We start from the raw sequence: 20,454 nt of genomic DNA on the forward strand, positions 1-20,454 counted from the left end.
ATCAAAAAGGGGGAGATTGTTAGAACAAGATTTGTTCTGATCAATTATCTTAGTTTTGATGATAACAATAATATGAATTTTGCTTAAGATAATATGGTACTCTAATCCAATGCAATTTCCTTTTCAGGAAATATATAAAGAGTATGCATAATTCAGCGCTCAGAAGCTTTGTCTCAAAGGGTTCAGCATGCAACATCAGAACTTGGTCTGGCAAGACATCAGAAGATGGTCGAAGCAGAATCAGAACATGGGTCTATGAAAGCATCAGAAGAACAAGAGAACAGAAGCACTGAAGTTCTGATGGTATCACGCTCAGAAGCACTTCAAGGTCAGAAGATCAGAAGATGCTTTGCACCAAGCTGTTTGACTCTGATGATATTCAAACGTTGTATTCACAAACATCAGATCAGAAGGAAGTACAAGTGGCAAGCTACGCTGACTGACAAAAGGAACGTTAAAAGCTATTAAAGGCTACGTCAGTAGACACAGCGTGAACAAGGCTCGAGGTAGTTGACAAAAGCGTATAACATTAAATGCGATGCTGTACAGAACACGCAAAGCATTAAATGCACTCAACGGTCATCTTCTCCAATGCCTATAAATATGAAGTTCTGATGAGAAGCAAGGTTAACAATTCTGACGATTTGAAAAACAATTAACTTGCTGAAACGCTGTTAAAAGTCAAAACTCAGAAACTTCATCTTCATCAAAGCTCACTACATTGCTGTTGTAATATATTAGTGAGATTAAGCTTAAACGTTAAGAGAAATATCACAGTTTGTGATTATAGCTTTTAAGAAGCAATTGTAATACTCTTAGAATTGATTACATTAAGTTGTAAGGAACTAGAGTGATCGTGTGGATCAGAATACTCTAGGAAGTCTTAGAGGTTATCTAAGCGGGTTGTAACTAGAGTGATCGTGTGGATCAGTATACTCTAGAAAAGTCTTAGAGGGTATCTAAGCAGTTGTTCCTGGAGTGATCAGTGTGTGATCAGAAGACTCTGGAAGACTTAGTTGCTGACTAAGTGGAAAACCATTGTAATCCGTGCGATTAGTGGATTAAATCCTCAGTTGAGGTAAATCATCTCTGCGGGGGTGGACTGGAGTAGTTTAGTTAACAACGAACCAGGATAAAAATAACTGTGCAATTTATTTTTATCTGTCAAGTTTTTAAAGCTACACTTATTCAAACCCCCCCTTTCTAAGTGTTTTTCTATCCTTCAAGATGAATGATCAAGATCAAAGAATTGTTATTAACAAATGGTTTGATTTACGTCGAAGAGCTATAGTTCAACTAATATGTGCGGTTGTTTACTGTTATGTTCGAATGTCTCGTAAGAGAAAATTGTGTTATAGTATGAGCTCTGGGAGAGAAAGGGTTCGTGAAGAAATAATGTATCGAATTAGTAATAGTGAAACAAGTAGAAATATATTAAGAATGGGTCCTCAAACTTTTATGACCTTATGTGGTATGTTAGAAAGAGAAGGGGGATTACAAGCTACTCGGTGGTCAAGTGTGGAAGAGCAAGTTGCAAAATCAATTTACATATTAACACATAATGCTAAAAATCGTGAAGTCAACTTTTGGTTTCGTCGCTCCGGCGAAACTATTAGTCGTCATCTTCATCAAGTTTTGAGAGCTATTCTTGAATTAGAAGAAAAATTTCTTATCCAACCCGATGGCTCAACGGTCCCTCATGAAATTTCTAGTAGTTATAGATTCTACCCATATTTTAAGGTAAATTTTTTTATTACTAAATTATATTCCCTACACAAAAATACTAAAATTTCTAGTATTCATAGATTTTATTGATAAAAAAATATTATATTGTGTTAGGATTGTGTTGGTGCAATAGATGGAACACATATACGTGTTAAAGTATCCGCAAAAGATGCTCCTAGATATCGCGGTAGGAAAGACTACCCGACACAAAATGTTTTAGCAGCATGTAGTTTTGATTTAAAGTTTACTTATGTGCTTGCGGGGTGGGAAGGGTCTGCCTCTGACTCGAGAATAATAAAGAATGCACTAACACGCGAAGATAAACTTAAAATTCCTCAAGGTAATACAAGAATAACCTAGACTTATAGCTATTTATATTATATATTTTAAACTATCACATTTATTATTTTTCTTTACTATAGGAAAATATTATCTTGTTGATGCTGGGTTCATGTTGACAAGTGGATTAATTACACCTTATAGAGGAGTTCGGTATCACCTGAAAGAATATTCAGCTAGAAATCCACCCCAAAATTCTAAAGAGTTGTTTAATCTTCGACATTCGTCTTTACGCAATGCAATTGAAAGAGCCTTTGGTGTATTGAAAAAAAGATTTGAGATTTTATCTAATTCAACAGAGCCAAATTATGGAGTCACAGCTCAAAAATTAATCATTTTTGCATGTTGCATTCTTCACAATTATCTAATGAGTGTAGACCCGGATGAAGATCTTATAGCGGAAGTAGATGCTGAACTTGCAAATCAAAATGTATCTCATGACAATCATCAAGGTCCAAGAAGTGACAGAGATGAACTTGCTATGGGCGGGGTTATAAGAGATAGTGTAGCACATCAAATGTGGTTAAATTATCAAAATAATAATTTAGCTTAAAGAGTCTGACTTGTATTTTATATTATTTCATTTATGTTTGTTGTTCCTTGATGAAGTAGTATCAAATTTATTTAGACATTTATTATGATATTACGACCTTTTTGTTAATTATATTTATTAATTTTTTTGTGTTATAATTGTTCATTTTTATAGTTAATGGCATCGAATAAGCAATTACCAATTAATAATGGTAATTCTGGGACTTTGACTTGGAATAGAAAAATGGATGATGCTCTTGTTGATGCTTTTATGCATGAATATGAAAAGGGGAACAAAGTCAATGGCACATTCACTACATCGGCATATGAAAATATTGCAGCTGAACTTCGTGCATTGTTTGGAAACAAAGTTGACAAGGTGAAGATTAAAAACCGTTGGAAAACTTTGAAAAAAAATTTCACTGAATACTATGATATTTTTAAAGGTGGTATGAGCGGCTTTTCTTGGAATTCAACTACACAATTATGGGATGCCGAGTCAGAAGTATGGGATGCTCTAATTGAGGTAAATTTTGATGAACTTTTTATATCGTAAAATATTTTATTTATAAATAATTGTATAACTTTTATTAATCTTATATATTTTATTTATCATACTTTTTCAGTCAAAACCAAAAGCATCAAATTGGAGAAATGTACCACTTCCAAATTATGAGAAGATGCTGATACTTTATGGACCTAACCGAGCTGATGGAGAGGAATCTGGTACTTTAAAAGAGACAAGAAAACAAAAGTCATCGATCACCAATGAAGACTTTGCTGAAACTATTCAAGATATTGATGACCATGTTGCTCGTAATGAGGTGAATTTGGAAAGCTTTGATGTTACTTCTGATTTTTCTGTACCTGAAACACAATCACCAGATCCTTTAAGTGGTAGTAAAAGAAAGAAAATGAAAGTGGTTAAAAACAAAGATACAAACAATGATGTTACTGAACTCCAAGAATCAATTGTCTTGGTTGCAAATGCACTAACAGAAGGAAATGCGGCAATACGAGAAGGAAATGAAATAATGAGATAGCGTCAAAAATATGAGTTGCCTCCAATTTCAGGAGAAGAAACATGGAATTTAATAAAGGAATGTGGATGTGATGCAAAGTCATTGCCTCAGATATATTGCACTGTCATGAAAGATGCTGACAAACTTAGGATGATTCTCCAGTGTCCACCTGAAGCACGCAAAGCAGTGATAATGCAAATGGTCTTTGGCTCGTCTGATTGATCATCTTATAATAGCCTTACGGTTTTTATGAATATTTTATTTACAATTTAATATGTTTTTGAATAATTTGTTTAAATTTAATATGTTTCTAGATATTTTGTTTAATTTTATATGGTTTATGAATGAACAAGTTTCTATTTAGTGAAATTTATTCAAAACTATTTTTATTTAGAATTATTTTTACTAGGTACAAATGACAATATTTGTAAGGATAAAAATGTAATTTAATTTTAAATTCCCTCCCCTCCTCTTGTGAACCAAACATATACTCCCTCTGGCCTGAATTATAAGCAAATATTCTCTTTTTAGATTCATTGAGTAATGAATGTATCTGGTCTACATAAAAGACCAGATACATTCATTACTCAATGAATCTAAAAAGAGAATATTTGCTTATAATTAAGGCCAGAGGGAGTATGTTATTAAAAATTCCTCCCCTCCCCTCCCCTTCCCTTCTTTGAACCAAACACATATTTAGTTAAATTCCCTCCCCTCCCTTCCCCTCCATTCCCCTCCCCTCTATTAAATTCCCTCCCCTCCCCTCCCCTCCGTTGAACCAAACGGACCCTAAAATACTTTTGATTTTTTCGGAGGGGCATCTCTGGAGTTTAGAGATGTAATTGGAACAAATGATATCTTTGGAGATACATTTTCGAATTAACCTCAAAAAAATTCAGAGGTATATCTCAGAAGTGTAAAAATAAGATTTTGTGCACTCGGAGATATATCTTCGAAGATAGAGGACATTTTTACAATTTTGCCAACGGTTTGAGATAGAGGACATTTGTAAATAAATACATTTTTACAATTTTGTCAAGATTTAATGTGTCAGTTTGTTCAAATCCAAGTGATCTAGCATGATTTCCCAAAATTGCATATAAGGTTTTCCAAAACCGCGGCCACACAGAGTAATTTCAATAAATCCATTTTAACACAAATCGTGCATGCAGTGTAAATTTTATATGGTGGAATTCTAATGTGATAAAGGTTGTGTTTGTAATACACACTTAAATTTTAATTTGTATTTATTATGACAAATATTAATATGATTAGTTTTAATGTATTTGCTAGAATTTTTAATAACAACAACTGCATTTTGAATAAATTTTGGATGCTTCTATACTAAGTTTTCAATTTTTACTTTTTATTTTAATATAATTTTTCTTAGTAGCTTCTACTAAACTACATTTTGGATCCTCTCCTTCATTTTTCTCTCCTTCCCTCTCCATCCTCTCTATCTCTCTTAATTTCATTCTCTCTTGAATAACTTTTGTTTTTTTATTGATGAATGAGAGTGAAATTAAGAGAGAGATAGAGAGGATGGAGAGGGAAGGAGAGAAAAATGAAGGAGAGGATCCAAGTCCACTAAACTCTACTATACTTCTATATAAATATTATTAATTATCTTATTTTCTTTCTAACCTCTTTTGTCTTTCTTATACTCTATACTCTATTTCTTTCGCAAAGACAAACATGGCCATGAGTGTAGATTATGAAGATGGTGTTCATGCTGGTTTTATGTGGGAAAATCTATCATGGAGTGATCTTGTTAATTCTGAAGACCTAGCTAAGAGTAGCATACAAAAGTTCGATATGAAATTATTAAACCATAAAGAAGAACTTAATGAAGGAAAAGTCCATATGAATAAAAGACCATGTCGAGGCGGGATTGTAATTAGAAATGAGAATGATATAAATGATGAAGGTAAAGATGAAATATATCGTGATTTAGATCATTATTTTTTATAATCAAATTGGATTTAAAGAGCACTAGGGGTGCTTAACCCAAATACAAAGAGAAAGAAAATCGGTCGGTGTAACACACAAACCAACACAACAACAAAGAATCCGACCAACAATCACAACAAAGAAAAATCTCGGGTTTAGGAACCACTCCTCCCGGGACCTATTACAATGATTCTTATAAAATACACTAAACCAATCCTAAGAGAGAGCTTTCATGAGAAATAAACCATCAAAGGAGCTCACATTCAACCCATTAAAAATGAAAATTTCTTTACCCACCTCCCTATGGGGGTCACCCCCAGCGAAAAACCTAAACTACCCCTGCTTCGGAGATGAATCTCCGAAGTTATATTTTTTTTTGAATTTTTGTTGACTTCGGAAATGCATCTCCGAAAACACCAATTTTTTGGTGTTTTCGGAGATGCATTTCCGAAGTCAAAAAAAATTCAAAATCCGTGCATATTTTCAGAAGTTCATTTCCGAAACTGTTGCTGCATATACAAATTTCTCTCCTTCACTATTTCATCATTTTTCTCCAAAACTTCTCAAAACCCTCTCTAAAACCCAATCAATCTCCATCAATTTTTCGCCCTAAAATCAAGTTTCAAACCGTTGATCACGTTAAAGGGAGCATAGAAAGCTACAATTTCAAGTAAACATCTCTCATTTCATCCCCTATTTCACTACATTGATTCAACAAATTTATGCTGAAAACTGATATGGTTCGGAAGTTCATTTCCGAAATATATTACCTAAAAAATTTCGGAAATGAACTTCCGAAATATGCCCTGGCAGTTTAAAAAAAAACAGTTTTGGCCAATTTTGCTAATTTATTCATTTGTTAGGTATGGTGCATCCGGACAACATTGTGCAAGACGATGGAGTATTAGTTCCGGAAATTGTCAACGTTAATAACGATCCGGTTATTGACGTTACTCCTATGATCAATGCGGTCGATGTTCGGCAACATTTTACAAATGATCGGAGCTTCGGTAGTCGCGAACAATTGATTGATTGGGTTCGGAAGGAAGCTAACAAACATGAATTTGGAATTGTTATTTTAAGGTCGGACAACGGAAATAGTAGGCGGAAAGCTTTCGTTGTTTTGAATTGCGAACGGGGTGGTAGTTATGTACAATCAAACCGGGTGCTAAAACACGAGGACACGGGATCGAGAAAGTGCGGGTGTCCGTTTAAGTTGCGTGCCACTCGGAGGGTTGATGATTTGTGGCGGTTAACCGTAATTTGTGGAATGCATAATCATGCCTTGGATGTCAAGTTACACGGGCATCCAATGGCGTGTCGTTTGTCCCGCGAAGAGAGGAATATGATATCGGACCTAACGATAGTCAAAGTGGCGCCTCGCAACATACTTGCCGATTTGAAGCGTAAGAAACCGGATAGCGTTTCAAATATCAAGCAAATTTACAATGAATGACACAATCTCAAGGTTTTGAATATGGGCCCTCGGTCGGAAATGCAACAACTTTTGAAACTACTAGGCGATAACAATTATGTTTCAAGCTTCCGAACCTCCGAGGACAAAGTTACGGTGCGTGATATTTTTTGGACTCATCCCGAAAGTATCAAATTATTCAACACATTTCCAACCGTTCTTGTCATGGATTCGACGTACAAGACAAACAAGTATAGGCTTCCTCTTCTAGAGATCGTCGGTGTGACCTCGACAGACAAGACTTATTCGGTGGGGTTTGCTTTTTTGGAGTGTGAAAAAGAAGACAACTTTACGTGGGCCTTGGGAATTTGCAAGTCTTTGTTAGTTGATCAAGAGGTTATGCCAAACGTCATTGTCACCGATCGGGACAATGCTTTGATGAATGCGGTTGATACTGTCTTCCCGACATCTACCGCTTTACTTTGCCGGTATCACATAACTTGCAACGTGAGAAGCAAGTTGAAACCCGCGGTTGGGACAAAAGATAGGCCGGATGAAAACGGTAAAGTTGTCAAAGCCGGTGTTGTGGTTGATAGGATAATGTCGGCATGGAGGGGAATTTTGGATGCATACTCCGAAGAGGATTATACCAAGAAATTGGTACGCTTTAGGTCTTTGTGTGGTTCCATTAAGACTTTTTGTCATTACGTCGAATCCACCATTCTTGACAAAGTTAGAGAAAAAGTCGTGTGCGCTTGGACAAATCGGGTTAGACATCTTGGTTGCACCACGACTAACCGAGTTGAATCCGCACATGCGGTCTTCAAGAGGTGGTTGGGTGATAGCAAGGGAGATTTGTGTCGCGGATGGGACACCGTGAACCAAATGCTTGAAAATCAACACAATGAAATTCAAACATCGTTCGGTCGGAGCAAGACGGTTATGGAACACCGGTATAAGGGCCAAATTCTATTCTCCCAATTGATTTACAACATATCTCGAACGGGTTTGAATTTTTTGTTTCATGAAGCTAAGCGGTCGGAGACCACGGGGACGGATAGTTCATTATGTGGGTGCACCATTAGAACTACATACGGCCTTCCGTGTGCTTGTATACTTGCAAAAAAGAAAAATTTGAATTCACCCATACACATGGATGAGGTAGCCGACCATTGGAAGAAACTTCGTTTTGATGATTTTGACCCGCCGAAAGAAAATGACTCCAAAATCACCATCTCCGACGAGTTGCAAGTGATAATGGAAAAGTTTGCTAAAGCGGACGACACAACAAAAATGCACATAAAAGAACAATTGCGAAAGATCGCATTTCCGGAGACCACCGATTTGAAATCGCCATCTCAACCGGTTAAAACGAAAGGTGCACCGAAAAAGTCCAAAATTACACAAGATGACACGTCAACAAAACGATCTCCTTCCTATTTTGAACATGTGGATGCATCGTTCCCGGAAATTCATGAGACACCGAAGTCTAAGTGTAGTGGTAACAAAGGAGCCCGTATTTCGAAGCCACCTCGCACACCGCCGATCAAAAAATCACCAATTGTCTACATTGATGAGATGCCACTTTTTATGCACAAATATATCGATAACATCGTTGATGTTGGCGGCGACGGCAATTGTGGATATCGGGCCGTTGCGGGGTTGCTCGGTAAAGGGGAAAATAATCACACTTTAGTCCGACAGGAACTCATTGCGGAGTTGACTTCGTATCAGGACATCTACGGCCGACTATATGAAAATCAAGAAAAGTTTACAAAAATTCATGATTCACTTGTTCCATCACTTACCGGTATCGCTCCGGTCTCGAAGTGGATGTCATTCCCCGATATGGGTCATCTAATAGCAAGTGCCTATGATATTGTATGCGTCGATTTGACGAGGTTTGGACTAAGTGAGACTTTCTTTCCACTTCATAGTCGACCGCCATTAGACTCGTCGGGCCGGATCATATGCATCGGGTATCTACGATCGTGGCACTTCGTCCAAGTGTTTTTGAAACCGGGGTGTCCTATACCGGCTACTTGTTGTCAATGGACTGCACATTGTTCAAATGAGGCGGAGACTTGGCCGGATCCTTTCGTTTCAAGAATGGCGGAGTTTGAAGAAATGATGAGCCAAGAGCGCGAGCAAAATAGAGAGCGGTCGAAGGACGTGCTTATTTTGGACTTAGGATCCACTGATTGGTTCGGTGAATTTTAGTTCGTTCCGGATCGTTTTTGTTTGTAACGATCATTTTTCGTATGTATTGTTGTTTATCATGTAAAATCGGACCGATTCAATACATATATAATATAAGTATGTTTTATGTCATCTTTGTGTAATTTATGTTTAATGTCAATTTCATTTGTTCAATTTACACAACACACTAAGCAATCAACAAAATGGAAAGTTTATGTCTGTTTCTGCATAATTCGGAAATGAACTTCCGAAATATGCTTGTCTGCCTCCTATTTTCGGAAGTTCATTTCCGAAATGTCCCCTGAGGCAGGATAAGGTTTGTTGGGCCATCAATGCTCCAATAAGTCTATAAATACCACACACTCTTCTTCATCCTCTTCACACCACAAAACACAAATGACACAAACCTACCCCCACCTAGCATTCGTCTACTTTGAAACCGGCTACCCGATGCCATTCCAATTTCGCTTCTCGCGCGACACGCCGTTTGCGGAGTTGATACCGTCGCTCAACACGCTTTTGCGCTATCCCGAGAATCGAAAGGTTGTCAAGCTCGAGTACCGCTCGCCATCGCTTAACGACGAGGGAGGCATTAAGTTCACACCTTTTGAGATCAAGAACGACAAAGATTTAGCGGTTATGTGGACAACGTTCGACCGATTTTCTTCGAAAGGCCCGATCGAGTTGGACGCGAAACTTCAAAGATCGGCGGACGACGTAATCAAAATGTTGACTCATCCCCACCTACCCGTGTTCAACAATATGTAACTTTAATTTTCAGTAATATTATCGTTGTAATCTTCACCCGATTAAATAAAGCGAATCGTTGTTGTTTTCCATTTTTCTTCTTTCCAGACATAAATTCGGAGGTTCATTTCCGAATTCCCTCAAGGGGGGTGCGTTCGGAGATGAACTTCCGAAACACCACATTTTCTAAAAGTGTAACTTTATTTCGGAGATGCATCTCCGAAATCAATATTTTATATTAAAAAAAACACGTTTTCGGAGATACATTTCCGAAAACACCTTTTTTTCAAGTCATACATTGTGTAAATTTACAAGTCATACATTTTTATACTCGTATTATCTCTGAACAGGTACATTTGAATACTCATCACTTTATCCAGCACTTCTTAATGTTTTCATGGCTGGTACGCAATTCCTCCAATCCATATCCATATCCCCAGAAATCATGCAACAAGGAACACACTGGAGACGCAATCCATATCCATGACATCTTAATGCTTTCATGGTTGGTACGCAATTTTTCAATCCATATCCATGACCTCTTAATATTTTCATGGCTGGTATGCAATTTTTTATGTTATATTTTGCTTTCTCATGTTTCTCACTTCAGGCTCGTTAATTCAATTCAACTTAATGGATCATTCTTTTTCTATAAGAATATTTCTGGTTTAAAATTTTTAACCGACAAGACCGGGAGATAGAATACTTAACTAATTAAAGTTTATTATTCTTGTTAAATTTTAAAAACTAGTATCATAGAAATCATGGGACATTATAAGACAAGGATTGTACATAATTACTTCTACCTTATTTGCCATAGTTAAGAGAGAGTTGATAGCAGCAACCACATCTTTATCATCACTCTCAATAATTAAATGAGGAACACCATTGAATGAGCAATTTGCAATGGACAAAACAAATTAAACATTCTTCCAGCACCTTTTTATTTCATGCACACTGAATAATCATCATCCTTGTAATCATTTGTGAAAACACACAAGTATAGTACTCTATAGCTAGTAGCTTAGTATACTGCTACTTCAAATCTCATAATAATGGTAATCAAAATTCGACATAGAAATTAACATTGATCCATAAAATTAACATACTTGATGGTAAAATTATTATTGAAATAGATCATATATAGAGATAGAAAGAGTGTTATGTTGAGTCTTTAGGATCTTGGAGATGGGAAGAATCGCGTACTAGATAAAGTGATGAGTATTCAAATGGACTATTTGGAGATAATATAAGTATAAATATATTTGATTTGTAATTTGAAACAAAGTTGGTTATTGCAATTGTAAGTGAGTAGACTGTTCCATCATCGAATCTTAACTAAGGAAATTATTTTGGAATTTTTTTAGGATGAGGTAAAATTAAGGTACTAAAAAGGGAATTTTGCCTTATAATTAATATTGTTTTTTATTTAAAAACTTGATGTTTTCTTAAAATTTAAAAAATAAATAAAGTTTAAATAAATAAATCTATCGTTAAACTTATTTTGTAAAATTTAAATTTTGATTTTTTTTTATTTAAAAAATAAATTATGTTTAACTTATAAAATCTCAAATTAATTTTAAGGTGACTTCTAGAATGAGAGTGCAATTAAGTCCCTCACCTATGTACCACCAATTATGACCATTAGATTAAATAAGTCCACACAATTTCAATACTCATTCATGCATTAGATTTTGGTACCTTTCATCCTTCTATTATGGTCAGGGTTGTTTCTTTTTCTCCATCGTCATGTTCTTCTATTGACTTTTTCTGAATTTTTTTTTTGAATATCCATTTTTTTAAAAAAAATTTCAGAAATAACCAACTTTTCAAAATAATTCCCCAAATGTCCATTTTTTGCTAAAAAATACACGTTGTCGCCAGGGGGGTGGCGACAACACTGGGCTTTAAGAGAACTCGCCAGTGGGCCTGGCGCCCATGTGTATTTTTTAGGTGTTGTCGCCACCCCCCCTGGCGACAACACCCCCCCTTTATTTTTTTTTTCTTTTTTTTTTTGTAATTTTTTTTCTTTAACATAATTTCCTCCTAATTTTTTTTATGTTATACTTTTCAATTATTAATTCAAAATGGATTTTATAAATAATTATTTTTTTCAATATTAATGTAATTTTCAATATTAATGTAATTTTTTTCATTATTTCCTCTTAATTTTTTTCATTATTTCCTCTTAATTTTTTTTTTCAATATTAATGTAATTTTCAATATTTTTCAATCTTATTTTCATTATTTCCACTTAATTTTTTTCATTATTTCCTCTTAATTTTATTCATTGTTTCCTCTTAATTATTTTTTTCAATATTAATGTAATTTTCAATATTAATGTAATTTTTTTCATTATTTCCTCTTAATTTTTTTTCAATATTAATGTAATTTTTTTCATTATTTCCTCTTAATTTTTTTCATGGTATTATATTTTAGGTAATTTTTTACTTTCAATATTAATGTTTTCGGTACTATTTTCTCTTAAATCTTTGTAAATTTTATTGGTTCCAAATATTTTCTCCATGGTAATATTTGGTAATTTCTTTCAATATGTACCATGAACTTTTTTTTATTTAGTAATTTTTTTTGTGTTGTAACCCATAAAATTTATAAAAAAAAAAGTTCATTTCATTGAAAAAGTAAATTACAAACATCATCGAAACTAATAACTATGTTGTGGAACTAGATCCACGATTGGGACATTTGGTCCTATTATGTCCTACCTCACGACATATACTACACTTCCTCTGCATTTTTTCAGTTACGTCCATCTCGGTTCTAATACGCCTGCTGTTTGGTCGACCGCTTTTATTCCGACGCATTAAATCGTTATGCCAAACTGTTTCCCCCTCGTACACAGGCCAATATGCTTCCATTGCTACCACCGGAAAGTAATTGTCGTATATGTTGAGCAACGTTGATACCTTGTAAATTTCTGATACCAAAGATAATGCATCAAAGTGAGTATGTGAACATGCTGCAAGGACATGGGAGCAAGGCATGCGATATGCTTGAAATTGGCCACAGTCGCACCAACGATCTGGGATATTGACGCGATACTGTTGTCGTGGAAGTCCCTGGTTGTGGTCAATTGTTTCCTTTACACTGAAGGTGTGGCCATGACGGTCGAACTCGGTCACCCGATGAGTGTTACCCTTGGCAGATTCCTGTTGTATATATTTCATGCAGACATCGCTATATACCTGTTGTGTTTGTAACACTGAATTCCACCTCTTACCTCGTGTGGCGAACAAAGTTGCCATCCGAAAATACGTAGCACTAACAATGGCAGTTACAGGTAGGTTTCGTATGCCTTTGAAAACCCCGTTCATTGATTCCACAAGATTTGTAGTCATGTGGCCCCACCTAGCCCCATCGTCGTATGACCTAGTCCATCTTGCTCTATCAATGCTGTCAATCCACCTCCCTGCATCTGGATTTGTCAACGCTATTTCTCGGCGGTAGTATTGAAATCCAGGTTGGTTTAAGGCATACCCCGCGTTCACCAAGTGGTTCTTCAAAAATTTATCCTTGATCTCTCTCATAAAATTCTGTGCTATGTGCCTAATACAGTAGACATGCTTAGACGGAGGGTTGTGCCAACCATTTGCCGGATTGTTGTATGCGCTGTCAATAGAAGCGTGCCTGTCAGAAATCAAACAAAGATTAGGTTGTGGAGCGACTCTAGCTCGGAGATTCTTCAGAAAGAAACCCCAAGCAGCAGCTGTTTCGCCTTCTACCAAAGCAAATGCTATTGGAAAAATGTTGCTATTTCCATCCTGCGCGACCGCCATCAACAAAGTTCCCTTGTATTTCCCATACAGCCACGTTCCATCAATTTGAATAATCGGCTTGCAAAAACCAAAACCGACGATGCATGGTTGAAACGCCCAGAATAGTCTATGGAAGATTCCATTACCTTCGAGAGGGGTTCCGTCCTGGGACTGTGCCGGCAGTGTCTCCAATATACTAACAGTCCCAGGTGAATACAATTGCAGTGCAGCCAGGTAGCGAGGAAGTTGTTGGTACGATTCCTCCCAGTTGCCGTAGACTCTTTCAATTGCTTTCTGTTTCGCCAACCAAGCCTTTCTGTACGAAGGTCTGTATTTGAACACAGAAACGCAATGAGAAATAATTGTCTTCACCTTCAGGGATGGGTCAGTTTCGACCAGAGGAATGATGGTATGACATATCATGTCATGACTGAGTTTTCGATGATCTTGCGCCATGTTAGTGGTGACGCAGGTGTGGGCTTGAGATATCGAACGTATCACCCACGCGTTAAACTTCTTTCTGAACGATGCCTTCAGCATGTATCCACATTCCGGGTTTTTGCATGCAATAGTGACTCTCTCTGGATTTGATCGATCGGCTTTAAAATCAACACAATTTGCTAAGTGCCAATTTTTTATAGCCAACAGACAATCATCCTTCGAACGAAACGTGTCACCCTCTTTTAACTCCTCGCTTGACCTCATGTATGGATTGTAGAACATATCGGACGATGGCTCGTCCTCTCCTAAATTAAGCGTTGTGAAATGTGCCGGAGGTGAATATGCATGTGTATCCGGTACTCGATCCGGTACTAGAACTTCTTCGTCACCTTCATCTTCGGATTCACGATTCACCAACTCATCAACAACATCTTCTATATCAGTTTCTTCGTCAATGACATGCTCGGGTTGTTGTTCGTCATCAACAACAGGATCAATAACTTGTGACTGAATATTTTGCGAAGGAGCATTTTGTTCAACCACTATGTACAGTTCCAGATAATCATAACCAAAATGCTCATGGGTGAGGAACATGTTTTGAACCTCTAAGTCAGTTGTTATCTGTGATTGACAAAATATGACTGAGTTGTTAGGTTGAAGAAGGGGTTGTCGGTAAAATATCTGAGAAACTTGTTCTCTTATTTTGGATTCGATTTTCCTTTTTAGATAAGAGAAATCTGATTGTCTATTTAGAGCAAAACGTGTTGAGTTTGTGTTTCTAAATATAAAACCGTTTGTGTCGCAGTGGTATGTCTCACCATTCATATGAACACGAACTTTGAACTGCGAGGTGGATGCCATAATTTTGATATGTGTTTGTGAAAGAAGAAATGTGAGAATTGTGTTGTGTTGTAAAAGGAAGAAATGTTTGGGAAAGTTGTGATGGTTGTAAAAAATAGTATGTGAAGTAGTTCCTATATATCATGCAAGAAATCTTACACAAGGGTAATGCATGCAAGAAATTAAGCAATAATTCTGCACAAGATAGTAACTTTGACATGACTAATGCATGCCACAAGAGAATCTCGTCCCCACCTCTTACACAAGGGTAATGCATGCAAGAAATGAACCAATAATTCTGCACAAGATAGTAACTTTGACATGACTAATGCATGCCACAAAAGATAGGGCTGCATGCATGAAGATAGGGGGAATCGTTGCAGGAATCTATCAGGAATCGCTTCAGGAATCATTACAGGCGCATGCTAGGGTACAGGAACTCGTTTCGGACGCATGCTAGGGACAGAAAACAGATGGGGACCATGTGGGGCCCTAATTTTTATTCTTCAAAATTATTGTTTATGTTTTTCCCTTGTAAATGAAACCCTAATTGTCCCTCTATAAATTAGGGTTTCTTGTGTGCATCAGTACACACACGAAAAAAATGAGATCTCGAATAAGGCCAGATAGCACGCACCGGACTACTGAGCCTCCACCACCTGTAAGGCGTTTGGACTATCAACCTCCCATTGTTCGAAGAAACGGATACGTTATTTTCTCTGCCGTCAAACCTCCCATGCAGGTAATGTTTTGGAACATTCAATCCATGGACCAGCTTAAGAGGACCCTTCTCAGGTTTTTGGAGGGAGAGTGGAGTCAAGGCGAACAAATCAGATCTATCAAGAGACTTAGAACAAGGGGAGGTGCTTTTCTTGAAAGACAGCGTTGGTGGGAGACAATGGAGGACGACATTCAATGCACTCGAATGATGGAGGACAGAGAAGACATTGTCCTAACCGTTGTAATATCCTAGATGTTGTAGTTTCTTTATCATTTCAGCTACTTCTGTACCGTCCAATTAAATGCTCTGAGCATATATTAATGAAATGTTTTGTTAACATTACAAAGTTTCCAATTAGTATTTAAGTTATTAATAATTAGCAAAATTATTTTCCGCGGTATTTCACCCACTATAAATAAAGGTGTGTGTGTGTGTGGAGTTGAAGTACCAACTCTTTCTTCATTCTTACTGCAAACACTAAAAATGAACTCAGTTTGGGCTGTCGTTTTTTTTGAGGAAGGTAGTCACATGCGTGTCTGCCTTAACCCCCATTGGAATTTCCAGAGAATTGTTAGAGCCATCAACACTGGGTTTCGTCAACTAGATGGTCCGAACAGAAAAGTTAAACAGATAGATTACCGTTGTCCATACATTACGTTGACGGATAATAATCCAGAAGGCACCTACATGTATTACTGGGACCGTGTGAAAGACGATGTGGACGTGGATCTAATGTTTTGGACACACAGTGGAGAGGTTAACCGAGGCGTTCAAAATCCACTTGTTCTTGCAGTGATACTCGAGTAGTTTAGATTAAGTGTTGTTGTGTTTGTTGCAATGATCGAGCGTGTACTACAAGTTGTTATGTGTTATTTTCTTAGATGTTTTGGTTTCTGTGTTGGTTATTGTCAATGTACCTTTTTAATTAATGAATGAATTAATGTTTTCCATAATATATATCTGCGCTAGTTTAATATAAAAGTCTCAAAATCTATTATAATTGTATGTTTTAAATGAATTAAAAATTATGATAATGCATGTCACAAATTATGATAATGAATTAAAATCTATTATAATATAAAATTCTCAACATCTAAATAAAAAATAAAAGTATATGATAAATCGGTGCATGCAATGGTTTAACATAATTTAGCATGACAAGAATGCATGCCTCTATAGCAATCTAGTCCCCCCACCACAGACATGACAAGACAAGACACTGCAGGGAATCTCGTCCCCACCACAGACTTGACGGGACAAGACACTGCAGGGAATCTCGTCCCCACCACAGACTTGACGGGACAAGACACTGCAGGGAATCTCGTCCCCACCACAGACTTGACGGGACAAGACACTGCAGGGAATCTCGTCCCCACCACAGACTTGACGGGACAAGACACTGCAGGGAATCTCGTCCCCACCACAGACTTGACGGGACAAGACACTGCAGGGAATCTCGTCCCCACCACAGACATGACGGGACAAGACACTGCAGGGAATCTCGTCCCCACCACAGACTTGACGGGACAAGACACTGCAGGGAATCTCGTCCCCACCACAGACTTGACGGGACAAGACACTGCAGGGAATCTCGTAATAACCTATGCATTTTGGCTATAAATATGTTCCCAAACTTGTTCATTTTCTTCATCACCTCTTATACTTTCATCAGAGCAACTTATCATCAGAGCAACTTTGTGTTTCATCATCAACAAACATGTCTCTCCTAACTATGGGTCAAGAGCATCGAGGCACCATTGCAAACATTGCCACTTATGTAAGTTTGAGTAAACACTTAATTTTTTTTACTTAAATTTACTAATTTCAAATACTTATGGGAGGTGTTTTTTTTTATAGGATGTCACGAGATTTAGGACCCGTGCTGGTAAGATGAATGCTCCTGACCCTTTGATTGTGGACTACGTTAAACGTGCGGGATTTGGTGAGGTAATGAACTTAACACATACCTCAGTTGATATGAAGTTTATATTAGCATTGTGTGAGCGTTGGAGGCCTGAGACTCATACTTTTCACCTTCCAATGGGTGAATGTACCGTCACTCTAGAGGACGTGTACATGTTGTTGGGTCTCAAAACAAATGGAAAGGCAGTGTATGGAAATGTCCAACAACCAAACGCCCTATGCGTCGAATTGTTGGGTGTGGATTTAATAGAGGGTGAGGGGCAACAAAGGGGTAGGGGCCAAGGTATAAAGCTTGCTGGCCTTCAGGAAGCTTATGTTAGGCTTAAATTGGATCAGTTTTCTGACGAAGAAACTATATTGCGGAAAACTAGGATGTATATTATGTTGTTGTTTGGTAGGTTTCTATTTCCCGAAGGCACGGGAAATAGTGTTAATTTTATGTACTTGTGTTTACTTGGGGACATTGATGCAATAAAGACATATAGTTGGGGTTCGGCTGTGTTGGCATACCTATATAGTTCCTTATGCAAATGTGCAAAAAAGGATAGTTGTACATTTAGTGGATGTGCATTCTTGCTACAAGCATGGGCATGGTGGAGGATGCCGGTATTGGCCCCTGCAAATCCAAACAGTTACGCCTTCCCTTACGCTTCAAGGTAACTTTTGGATCTTATTTTAATTATTGCTTTTTATTCTATTATTATTTGTAACTATATTGATTTATATCTTTTAATGTGTTTAGGTTCAATGCACTCGGAATGGATTGGTCCAAAACGCCTGATTCCAAAATCATTTTCTACCGCCAGCTATTAGATCGACTAGGACCCCAAGAAGTAATACCTCTAAAAATGTCCATTTTCTAAATATATTTTTAAAAATAACTATCTTCTATATTCTGAAGTTAATATTATTTGCTTTGCAGTTTATTTGGCGTCCTTACTTGGAATTGGACCACGTACCCGACCTTGACGAGGCGGCTATTTGGACAGCAAAATCACCCATCATACGGTTCACCACTGTGGAGATGCACCCGAGTGACCGTGTGAAGCTCCAATTCGGCATGCATCAAGGTATCCCTGACCCACCTGAGCCTGACTGTTTGGGACGTTGGCATCTTGCGAAGGTTAGCGAACAGGGGTACGTACAAAATTACAAGTCCTTTGCCATAGAGCAGCGTAAAATATGGGCTCGTCGATCAAAAACGGTTCTAGAATTTCCTGTGGCGCCGGGAGAAATGAAGCCAACTGTTGAGTATGTAAACTGGTACAGGTCCGTCACAAATCCTGAAATGATTGTGTCTGCCCCTTTCTATTTAGCTGACCCGCGAGCACAACCTCCATATTTTGGAGGACAACAACAACCACCACCAAATTACCACCAACAACAACAACAACCACCGCCACCAAATTACCAACAACAACAACAACCACCACCAAATTACCAACAACAACATTACCCATAACAACACCAACAACAACAACAACAAAGTTACCACCAACAACCAATGCAACCACAAACACCTTTTTACCAACAACATTCCCAACAACTCCACCCGTTTTTTTCATCCCAAACTCAACCACAAAATCAAGAATTCCATTCAGGGAGCTCTTCTAGATCACATTTCCAGGAATTCCATGCGGGGGGCTCTTCAAGATCACCACCAATGACCCCCGACATGGGCATAGAAGAAGAATACCCGCAATACACCACATTCGACCAACACACATCACAGTACCCCAGCCAACAATTTGACTTCAACACACCGCCACAACCATTGTATTTTAACCAAACCGGATCCACCACCAACTTCCAAAACTTCCAGGCTGCACCCACTAGGAGAAATTTTAACCCGCCTAGACACAGCTTTGACAGCGCCGCGGGCACCCGCCTATCCTATGGAGGGAATTCTATAGGTCAAGATGTTGAAGACCCAGGTTTCATTCAGGGACCGTCGACTATGGCACAAGACGTACCAAATAGAAGGGGGCGTGGTCGCGGGAATAGGGGGGCATTACCAACTCGTGACCCGTCTACACGACCCATTCGGCAACCTCAATGTGGATCGTACCATGGTCCACGTGGCGCGCAATAAGATTTTTATTTGTATCTTGAATGTATTTTGTAATGTTTTTAATTATAATGTATTTGTATCGTTAATGTTTTTTGAAATGTCTTTAATTTTAATGTATTTCTATCGTCAATGTATCGTTATTGTATCTTAATATATAATTATTTTAACGAATGTCCAACTTATATTTTAATGTATTTAATATTTTTTAAAATAATATTATTTTTTTAAAAAAATATTTAATCTTAAAATTTATTTTATAATATAAATATAACATTGTTTTACTAACCAACTTCACAACTATATTAACCACAAAAATATAAGTTATTAATTAATTATTTTACTTATAATTCATTAACTACTTCCACTACTTCATTGACCAATAAAATATATATTATTAACCATGTTCAGACACTAAATTATAAATAAGTTAATTAACATTTATATTCCAAAAATAATTTTAACAAGATAGATAAAAAAAACAATATAAAAAAATTATTGAAAAATTGTTGTTAAAAAAAAAACTAAAAAAAAACTAACAAAAAATTATTAAAAAATTGTAGTTATTAAAAAAAAAATACTGAAAAAAATTAAGAGAAATTAATGTTAAAGAAAAAAAATTACAAAAAAAAAAAGAAAAAAAAAAATAAGGGGGGGTGTTGTCGCCAGGGGGGGTGGCGACAACACCTAAAAACTGCACATAGGCGCCAGTGGGCCTGGCGAGTTCTCTTAAAGCCCAGTGTTGTCGCCACCCCCCC

General features: G+C 37.1%; 2 protein-coding genes across 2 annotated transcripts; both read left to right on the forward strand.

Annotated features, from left to right (window-relative positions):
- Nucleotides 1-1,227: 1,227 nt before the first annotated feature.
- On the forward strand, nucleotides 1,228-2,621 carry LOC131633217 (uncharacterized). Its single transcript, XM_058903928.1, has 3 exons — nucleotides 1,228-1,740; nucleotides 1,840-2,065; nucleotides 2,148-2,621. The coding sequence occupies exons 1-3, from the start codon at nucleotides 1,228-1,230 to the stop codon at nucleotides 2,615-2,617; spliced, it is 1,209 nt and encodes a 402-aa protein (XP_058759911.1). The 3' UTR covers nucleotides 2,618-2,621.
- Nucleotides 2,622-2,773: 152 nt separating this feature from the next.
- LOC131633218 (uncharacterized) lies at nucleotides 2,774-3,638 on the forward strand. Its single transcript, XM_058903930.1, has 2 exons — nucleotides 2,774-3,121; nucleotides 3,222-3,638. Exons 1-2 carry the CDS (start codon nucleotides 2,774-2,776, stop codon nucleotides 3,636-3,638), a joined length of 765 nt encoding a protein of 254 aa, XP_058759913.1.
- Nucleotides 3,639-20,454: the final 16,816 nt, after the last annotated feature.

The sequence above is a fragment of the Vicia villosa genome, unplaced genomic scaffold (genome assembly GCF_029867415.1).
Source record: "Vicia villosa cultivar HV-30 ecotype Madison, WI unplaced genomic scaffold, Vvil1.0 ctg.001098F_1_1, whole genome shotgun sequence".
In the NCBI taxonomy this organism is placed as follows: domain Eukaryota; kingdom Viridiplantae; phylum Streptophyta; class Magnoliopsida; order Fabales; family Fabaceae; genus Vicia; species Vicia villosa.